The sequence below is a fragment of the Alosa alosa genome, chromosome 6, assembly GCF_017589495.1.
Source record: "Alosa alosa isolate M-15738 ecotype Scorff River chromosome 6, AALO_Geno_1.1, whole genome shotgun sequence".
Classification (NCBI taxonomy): Eukaryota; Metazoa; Chordata; class Actinopteri; order Clupeiformes; family Clupeidae; genus Alosa; species Alosa alosa.
The window spans coordinates 2,371,118-2,382,190 of record NC_063194.1 but is presented as its reverse complement, the minus strand read 5'-3'; the positions used below and the strand labels follow the sequence as shown (position 1 = coordinate 2,382,190).

At 40.3% G+C, this 11,073-nt stretch overlaps 1 protein-coding gene across 1 annotated transcript; it reads left to right on the top strand.

Annotated features, from left to right (window-relative positions):
- Positions 1–2,588: 2,588 nt before the first annotated feature.
- On the top strand, positions 2,589–5,337 carry tnfsf18 (TNF superfamily member 18). Its single transcript, XM_048246674.1, has 3 exons — positions 2,589–2,837; positions 3,722–3,794; positions 4,413–5,337. The coding sequence occupies exons 1-3, from the start codon at positions 2,664–2,666 to the stop codon at positions 4,796–4,798; spliced, it is 633 nt and encodes a 210-aa protein (XP_048102631.1). The 5' UTR covers positions 2,589–2,663; the 3' UTR covers positions 4,799–5,337.
- The last annotated feature ends 5,736 nt before the right edge of the window (positions 5,338–11,073 follow it).

The following is an 11,073-nucleotide window of genomic DNA, read 5'->3' as shown; positions in this document are numbered from 1 at the left end:
AGATCTGATATTCTAATATCTAATATTTACAAAAGTATATGAATATTTCTGGTAAGTTCTGTCCTGGACTGAAACCACGCTGCAACCAAGTACAACCACAATGTGAACCCATGTGCATCATTCATTTCATAACAAAATGGTCTCTGATGTGCTAAACCTACCAACAGAGGGCGTAGAAGACAAACAGATGGAGAAATGACAGACCCAATGTGTTATTACAAGGGACAATTGAATCCTTGTGTTGATACACAAAAACAGTTGAACTAAAGCTGCCTGCATTCCAACAGCTAACAATCAAGGAGCAACTCTTAGAAGTGTCTCTGTCTACCAGTAGGGCCCATAATGTCATCTTTCATTCAGTAATGCAGATCTACTGCTATGAATAAATTACGTTTTTATAACATAACCATACAATGTGATTTATGTTTTATGTCGTCCAATATGTGGCCCTCAACTTACTTTATCAGAGCAATGAGGCCCTCTGGGAAACTGTGCACTCATTTCACAAAACTGGAACTGAACACTCTAATTTGCTGCAGAGGGAACTGTGATGATTTGATATTGATGAGCCTTGGACATGCTGAGGCTGTGGTCATTTTAATTTAGTAAAACAAGTGCAACATTTTCTCAAATGAGTGCACCAACATGACCACACAATTCAGTAAAATAAGCACACAGTGTAATAAAACAAGTGCACAATTTTCTTAAAAGTGCACACAATTTAGTAAAGCGAGTGCATATTCTCTCGATATACAAAAAATGTCTTGCAATGACACCTCCCGGGCTGATTGCTGATTGCCTTCAGAGGAAGTCTGAAACACAGGACTATCACAAGACTTGTCTTGAGGCTAGACCATCCGAATTCACTAGAACTGTAAATATTATTAATGGGGAAGGGGGAAGCCAACATACTTTGACCATTGCTGCTCAGAGATGATACTATTAATTTTTACTTCTTCATTCTGCTCAGCTCTTCCTCTTGTTTTTCATACCCCTGTTCATCCAACAAACACACACACACACACACACACACACACACACACACACACACACACACACACACATATCTGTGAATCTGTGAAAACGTTCATCTTTCTTCCTCCTTTCATAAAATGTTGAATCTGCAGTTTCAGCTGTCTATGAGTCAGACTTACTTCTTCTTCCTTACATCCCCATCCTTGTCTCCCCCTTCCTTGAAAAGGAACATTAAAATAGTCCTCAAATTTGCTGCAGAGGGAACTGATGATTTTGATCACTGTCTTGGACATACTGAGGCTGTGGTCACCTGTTTACAGCTCGTAGGAGTGCAGGTGTTTAAAAACAGAACACCTAGATGACAAAGATCAAGAGGATGACGTTAGAATTGTGCCCCAGAACTTTCCCAGCCTCACCGCATGGCTACTGTTTGTAAAACCACATAAAGGACAGTGCTTGTCGTGTCATGACAGGTTCTTCAGACAGGCAATTTGTTTTCCATGAAAACAAAGGAGAGCAGCAGGTGGGCAAGTGTGGGTGCAGCTTTTTTTTTTTTTGCGAGGTTAATAGATAAAGCCTATTTATTCCAATGGCATTTCACTTTGGCTTTCTTCCATGTGGGAGAACACATGCGGAATGTGAGTCGACTCTCGACGGGCCATATTGTAACATGCAGAGCTGCGACAAGAAATGCATCTGGATGTGGTTTTTGACAGGTGCACTTTGCTGAAGAGGAAGAGAGAGGGGAATGGGGTTGAGGGGTGGGTGGGGGTATTGACTCATACTTTCTTGCTGTCTGAAAGAACACGCTGTTTCCCCTTGCCATCAGGTGAAACCACACATGGTTTATGGCCCATGTTTTCGTTCTGTGTGTGTGCACAAATGGATACTATACATGATGAGGAACCTCAGATTGACCACGCCACCATGGCTTGCCTTGACCTGAGGATTGGAATTTAGCCATGCTTTTGAGGAATAAACAAAAAAGGAACATCATTTGAATAAAGGAAGTACAAACAAAGGAGAAAAGAACCTTTGAAAATATGGCAAAATGAAAGGGAAAGACTGGGGGGTAATACTAAATGCATATGTGAAAGATCACACTATCTGTGACTGAACAGCAAGCTGTGACATACACTGACCATCTTTCATTTCTGCAACGATCAATGGGTGACATCAATGCGTCCGAAGGTCAGCCAGTCCAGATATTGTATGGTGGCCTTTCCTGCCTATTGAGCTTCCTCTTTTCGACCCACTCCCTGCACGTGTTCAGTGATGTATGTTGAAGGAGGGCCAGTCCCGTCTATTTGTTGTGGTGCTGTCTCTACTCTGTGTTTTCCGTCATTTGCTCTCAGAAGGGAAAGTACTGCACCTTGCGACTGCAGAGACACCGGTGGCTGCTCACAACGGGGCACCAGCAAACGCAAGCGGAGGCTTGTGACATCTTGGGCGTCTGCAAGGTACAAGTTTTGCACGGGAAGCCTGGAGCTGCCAAGCGGTATAGTGTTGACTAGGGGTTTCTCTAGGTTTTTATTGAAACCACGAAAAAAGAACGGTAGGAAAAAGAAAAAGACGACCGGAGCACAGCACAACAGCACAGCAGCACAACAGCACAGCAGCACAACAGCACAGCAGCACAAGCAAAGGAGCACCGAGCAGCCCTCCAGTTTGCCTCTGCGTCGCCCGCGATGACACAGCAGGCACTGGAGCTAGGGGAGGCTGGCGGCATTGCTGCTGTCGGGCATGAAAGCCGACGGTTCAACTGCATACTCATTCTCTGGATGACAGTGCTCACTATCGGCCTGGCCGCCAACCTTAGCCTCTACTTCATTGCCATCCCTGGAGCTCCTGGTAAAACACTGGTAAGATTCAATCAGCAAGACTGGAGCTAAAACAGATTGCTCATCTCTTCTGCTCATGTTTAAGAGTAGTAGGTAATAAAAGACATAACAGATGGCTTAACTCAAAGGCATCATTATTAGACAAGGGGTTCATTAAGAGGTAGTGAACCAATAGCAAAATTAGATCATGTATAGAGCTGAATGGATTGCATAGATGGTGTACATAAACTCATAGATAATGCTTCCTGATGGTTTTAATCTTGTGTACCCTTGCTGTATCATTTCCATGCAGCAAGTATAAAAAAATGTTAGACATTACGAGCCTATTAAGACTTGGTGAGGCGATGAAGAGTAGGTCAGCGTTTGTGGAACTTCCATTCTTTGAACCCACTGAGGTTCTGAGGTCAGTCTGTGGTTGATGAATATGATGTCACAGACTCTTGAAATGACCATTTTATTTGACAAGTATCTGGGATTTAAGTAACGCTTACAACAACCGTGAGTGGATATGTTATAACGCTAACCTCAAAACCACAAAAGACCTGACATGCCCTCACAAGCCCATAGACAGGATTGGGCATGTTTACACTGACCTGAGCCATTACTGTCCTTTCCAGAGTGCAATATATTTCATGTACACTCCATGCATTTACCACTGCTACATTTCAAAGGTGTCAAACTGTCTATGATGTTTTAAGTATAAGAATAGGCTCAAAATATCATGGAAGTTTCAAAATCCTGCCATTAGTTGATGGTCATTGCTACGATTGCTGTGACAAAAGATGTTATAACTGAAGCATATACAGTAGATGCTAAGAGCTGACTATAATGCTCAAATTATGAGAATTCATTCAACGCATAAACCCAAACATCTCTCTATAATGTTATTATGTTGTCCTTTACAGGGTAGAGAAGGTACCCAAAACCCTCCCATACCAAACAAAGCAGACGTCACCTTTTTTGACTTGGTCCCTTCAAGTAAGTCTGCCTTTTGGAATTACAGGAACATGCTTCTTCTTCATCATTGTCTCAACAATATGTATCTATACAGTTGTGCTGTATACAAGTTTACATAACCTGTACACATGCTAATGTTGACTAAAAAGAGGACACCAATTTTCTTTGTGAATGAATAATGTATCGTAAATAAATAAATGTTCTTCCTTAAAAAAACAGGGGCTCATAAGCATACATACCCCTATGTTAAATTCCCATTGAGGCGGGCAGATTTTTATGTTTAAAGGCCAGTTATTTCATGGATCCAGGACACTATGCATCCTGATTAAGTTCCCTTGGCCTTTGGAATTAAAATAGCCCTACATCATCACATGTTTATTTTTAAGAAAGGATTTATTTATTTACGATACATTATTCATTTACAAGAAAATTAGTGTCCTTAAAGGTTGGATTTTTCCTCATTTTGTATTAAGGCATTAAGGTCAATTTCCAAAAGATGATTTTTTATTCCTCATTTTGTCAACTTTAGCATGTGTACAGTATGTACAGGGTATGTAAACTTATGAGCACAACTGTAGATGTAATGAATCTTGTTGTACATGAATTCCATTCAGTAACTCAAATAATTCCTTCCAATAGAATCCGCTAATGAATATGGACCTATTTCATGGAACAACAAGGAGGATATTGACATGGAGCAAAGTGAAACCCTAATAAGTATTAAAGAAGATGGGTTTTATTTCCTCTATGGACAGGTGACCCTCATGTCTGGCAGTACTGGTTCTAATACTGTGAAGATAATAAAGAAAAGTAGCAATAAAGGAGAAGAAATCGTTCTGGAGAGCTCCATTGGTGAGAAGTCAAACTCAACCGGCTTCTTTGGAAAGATCCTGCGCTTGGAGGCTCAGACTAGCATTAGCATCAACTGCTCCAACCACCACCTGCTCAAAACAGACACAAAGAAAAATCTTTTCACCTTCGTGGGGATTTACAAAATGGGTAAGCTTGGGCAGTCGACTGACTGACCACTCCAGCGCATTCAAAAGTGGACCAAAAGAATGTATAAAGCAACCCATCAGTCAACCAAGCACCAGCAAAAGCCAATGACTTGTTGAGCCAATGATTGTTTTCATTATTATTATTATTATTATTATTATTACCATTGAGTTTTTTTTTCTTTTGGGGGGGGGTGCCTTTATGTTTATGACAGTGGTGATATGACAGTGGAAAGAGATAGAGAGAGTGGGAAACAGATGGGGTGGGATCTGGAAATGACCGCAGGTCGGAATCGAATCTGGCCCCCCATGGGCGGAGACCCAATTGTGCTGCCACTTGTGCCACTGCTCCCCAGCCAATGACTTCTTTTCCTGTTGACTGTGAAAGCACAGCCATTTGTCTGTGAAGATGCAGCTGGGAGACACCAGACCAGAGTGACCATAAGTCTGTAGCTCACAGGACCATCATAGCTTTGTGATTACGGTAATGTGTATCTCAGTGGATGATATAGACCCTTTCAATCTGTTCCTAGAGGATTTCTGGTTAAAGCCAGTTTGAAACCAATGCAGAGGCTTTGAAATGAAAATGAATCTGTCTTTAGTGTAATGTTCTACAAAATGTTGACTTTTTCTATTTTTGTTTGTCCCCAAGTTACCATTGGCTCAATGTTGTTTTCTGTGACACTGGAAATGCTAAAGGAATGCACATGTTTGTTTCTGCAGTTGAAAGGGTTTATGTTCCAAATTAAGACTCATAGATCAGCTCTCTCTCTGTTCTATTCTCACACAGCTCACTGTACTAGTACTAGAGCAATGTGTGACACAATATGGCCAGGATAAAAACCCCAAGAAATGTCAGGAAAGATCCTGTCATTAATCATCATAACTGATGATGTTTGATAAAAGAATGTTTCAGTGTGCTATATTCTCATAAGCTGCCACAGCGGCTCGATAGTGTTTTAAGCCCCCACCGTCGACTTCAAGGCACCTAACCCTAACCTTAACCCTAACCCTAACCCTTGCCAAACCCTAGTGCCTTCCATGCAGCGCTGCCTTGAAGACGACGTTAAAACACCAACAGGCGCCTCAGCACCATGAAGCTGCCATAGACAGACCTTCCCTGATCATTCCCTATGATGGCCACATGCATGGTGCTTGTCCTGTATGCCTGCATGTGGCACCTGTCATGATATGTTCATAAATGTGATTGTCTCGTAGGGAGGCTTTAAAAAGAGTTTGTATAAAAAAAATGTATGATATGCCTTAGATTTCATATGTTTAGGTTTTATTTCATATATCCTTAGTGTAAGGATAACACTTAGTTAAGTTAGAGAGGACACTGGGTTTGGTTAGTATGACCATGAAACAGAGGAAATCTCTAACTGTATAATTTGTGTATACATTATATTGAGGCCTCACTTGAAACTTCACAAATGTCAAGAGCAAATTATGGAAATTCACAAATACAGACATGCCATTGCATGTGTGAAGTACAAACTGTGTTTTGAAAGTGACACTGAAAAAAGGAGAAAGTGGAAATCGAGAGAAGAAAGTGAGTTTTTACTCATATGTGTATTGCAGTCAGATCTATATGGATATCTGCATCTGATTCTTCATTATGCTATGAACTACACTGGCCTTATTTATATAAAAAATATTTATTTATTTACATATTTTTTAAACATTTTGTACAATAAATACTTCACGTTTAAACTAATGTGTTATTGTAATACTTAGCTTATTCTATTTCTTCTATTAAAACTGCTCTTTGTACTACAGATTTGTGATGCTGTCAGATGCTGTTTAGAGTATAGCAGGGAAAGCTGTGGGAGTATTTCATGGCGTCATCAAGCCCATCCAAAAAGTTATCACCACCCACCATTTCTCCACACCAAAGGCTGAATGACTCATGTATGTATTCAGCAAACAAAGACACAGACAGACAGATAAGCAGACAGTCAGAGAGATGATAGATAGATAGATAGATAGATAGATAGATAGATAGATAGATAGATAGATAGATACATAGATACATAGATACATAGATAGATACATACATACATACATACACACACATGCATACATACATACATACATTAGTTAGGCATACATATACATTCTTAAACAATGGTCATATAAACAAACATGCACACATTCATGCATACATACACAGACAAACTACTGCCGGGGTCACTAATTAAAATTGTATACGGCCTTTTACTCAAACATAGCATACATAGCAATTTATTGTAGCAGCATTCAGTCGTAGGACCCAGATAGCTCTGTAGAGTTTGCCTTGTTTTTAAAATCTAATGTCAAAAGGTTTCACAATACGGAAAGGAGCCACTCACAGTTCAAAATCGAAACCATCAAATTTCCCTTTTCTGTGAACGTGGACTGTGATCTAATGTTTTCATACAGACCATAGGACTACATAAATACATATATACACACACACACACACACACAGACACACGGCGCACAGAAACATACGCACATACATACATACATCCGTATACATGCATACATACATACATATGTATACATACATACATACATACATACATACATAAACAATGATCATGCAAAAATTCACACATACATACATAGACAATCTACCGTATCATCACAAACAATCAAATTTCCTCTTTCTGTAAAGCTGATTGTGATTTACAACTCTATGTGAGTCAGAGTTGTGACCCCAACTGAAAGTGAGACTGTGTGAGTGTGACAGCAGGGGACCCTCATTTTACAAAACTGCTATCAAGGAATATAACCGCAGTCAGCTGACAGAAACATTAAGACAGACAAACACACACACACACACACACACACACACACACACACACACATCAAATGTCCCCTTTCTATAAAAGCAGACTGTGATCTGGTGTATTCACTCTATGTGAGTCAGTGACCCCAACTGAAAGTGAGACCGTGTGAGTGTGACAGCACAGGACCCTCATTTTCCAAAACTGTGCTGTCGAGGAACCGGAGCTGCAGACAGCCAGAACGGATGTCATACGTAGACAAAACACACAAACACAAACATAGACACACATACATAAATACAGTACATATACATTCATATAGAACATAGGCCTACACAAACACACATATACAAATATATATATATATTACACATTCATATAGAACATAGAACTACATACATAGCTACAGACATACATACATACACACACACACACACACACACACAAATAAATACATACATACACTGATAAATACATACACTCATACATACACATTCATACATACACATACATAGATCCATACATACACATAGACATTCATACATACACATACACATACCTAAAACACATGCACTACACAGATAATCTCCCATAACATACAGTACATCAGAAACCATCAAATGTCCCCTTTTGATGAAAGCAGACTGTGATCTGGTGTATTCACTCTATGTGAGTCAGTGAGTCAGAGTTGAAAGTGAGAGAGCACAAGACCCTCATTTTCCAAAACTGTTATCAAGGAATCCTAACCGCAGTCGACTGACAGCCCACTTAAATCGACACATTAAGACAGACAAACACACACACACACACACACACACACACACACACACACACACACACACACACACACACACACACACACACACACACCATCAAATGTCCCCTTTCTATGAAAGCAGACTGTGATCTGGTGTATTTACTCTATGTGAGTCAGTGACCCCAACTGAAAGTGAGACCGTGTGAGTGTGACAGCACGGGACCCTCATTTTTCAAACTGTGCTGTCGAGGAACCGGAGGACTGGTGTCATACGCAGACAAAACACAGACAAATAGAATGACACACACAAATACAAACACACACACACACACCCCAACACACACATACATAAATATATACACACTAGAACATAGGCCTACATACATACAGATATACGTACACACTCACACACATACATAAATATATACACATTTTAGAACATAGGCCTACATACATACAGATATCGTACACACTCAGACACATACATAAATAAATAAACACACACACACAGCTCTATGTGAGTCAGTGTAATTTTGTGACCCCAATTGAAAGTGAGGCCGTGTGAGTATGACCTTCATTTTCCAAAACTGTTATCAAGAAATCCTAACCGCAGTCAGATAACAGCCCACCTAAATCGACATATTAAGACAAACAAAGACAGACAGACAGACAGACACACACACACATACACACACATCATAATGACTTCAATCCGTGACTAAGACTAGAATCAGGCTAATGGGAAATCCCCATTCAGCAAAAACGTATCAGTAGATGCTATTAGCGCTACCAACAAACACTCTAATATAGACCATAGAAGGTCATTAGATATATTTAAGCCATGCAGACACTGGAATATCCAACCACCTCCACCACCCACCACCCATTTGGGATCTTACACATGCTCTACATCTTCGATAAGACAAGAGAACACATAGTGGGTGCAGAATAATTACATTTCTCTCCCCTTCTCCAACCTCCGTCCGATCCCCACTCCCCCTCTGCCTCGTCCTCTCCGTCATTGCCTTGCGTGTCGGAACAAACACACTCACAACAGCCATATTATCCGTTATGATCTGAATGAATTGTTTGCCAGTGATTGCGACACCCCCACACTTTTTATGATAAACTGGGTCTGGTTTCCACTGCCTCCAGATGTGAACGAGCACGACAGAGGCTTGCCCCAGGCTGAGGTTTCCAAGACTAATTAGTTACCACACAGATACTCATTATCTGTCAGAGGCCTTTAGTTCTGTCTTTTGCATGGATGTTCCTCTCCTGCTTTGAGCATCTTTGTTTCTCTTTCTATCTAGGCCCTTTCTGTTTGTCCTTTCACATTGATTGGAAATAGAAACTAGCGTGACGTTGAGTACTACTAAGTGGCTATGGCTACCCACATACATGTTTCAGATGAACTACTTCATGTGGTTCATGTCTGATATTCTAATTTGGTATTTAATATATTTGTTTGGACATTTTCCACATTTCTAAGCACATTTTTCCTTTTCTAAGGTATGTTGTTCTGAGAAAATGTCATAGTTGCTTAATCCACCAGAGGGCAGTGTTTCCCAGTTATTGGAAGCTCACTGACAACCTTTTTCCCCTGTAGGCTATGAGACATGTTTTTCTCTTTTTTAAATCATTGATTGGTAATCGATATGGGGAGGTAAAGGCAATACCTAAATGTTCTTTATCTTATCTTAACATTACACTGGCAGTGGGTTGTGACTACCCTTTCAAATGTAGGCTATGTCACCATAGACACACTAATATTGTTCAACAGTTGGCTCTTACCTTGCCTATAATTGCAATGGAGGTCTGTACTGATAAGATTATTGGAAACACATGTGCATTATTCTGCACTGCAGTGCCCTCCTATAAGAAAGGAATGTGGCTACTTGGCAATCAAGTCTTTGTATCCACGAATATATATAGGCTATATATAGGCTATATATATAAAGATGGTATATATTTATTTATAGGGTGTATTTACAAACAGTTGTGTGAATTGAAATTAGTCAGACTAAAATTAAAACTTGAATAAATAAAAACAATTATTATACGGCTCTTCACAATGCAAGTAGAATGCTCCATTGACTTGAATGGGATTTCCGAAAGTTCTAGCGGTCATTATTTCTTGGGGAAGGACCTCTGAAAACAAGAATGACCGCTGTCAATGGCAACGGAGTTTGTGCTTGGAACTTCATTCAAAAGTGAAAGCAGACGGTTGATCAGCTGTGTTCTAAAGAATGTTTGATTCAAGTTCAGCGTGTGTTGCGAACTATTTGTTTCTCAGCAAAAGCCACAACAAAACGGTAACAAATGAGTGTAAAGAGATATATCATGGAGTTTATTTTTTCGTTTTGGCAAGTAGTCGATATTAATAATAGCAGCGATAATGTATAGAACGCCGGTCATCATGGGAAAATAAGTCCCTTCGGGACGAAACAAGACCCCTCCGCTGGTGGCGTCGGGGTCGGTTAAACCCTGTCGGGACTTATTTTCCCCATAATGACCGGCGTTCTATACATTATCCCTTACATAATCACCTATGTTTGAGTGTAGAATGCTTATTTGTTGCAGGCCCTATATGGTCTTTTGGGCCCCCACTGTTGACTTCAAGGCAGCGCTGCCTAGAGGGCGCTAGGGCTAGGGTTAGGGCTAGGGTTGGGTATCGTTTGAATTTGAACGATTCCGATTCCGATTCCAATTCCGATTTCTTATTTCGATTCCGGTTCCTAACAATTCTCGATTCCGATTTTTTTAACAGGCAGGGT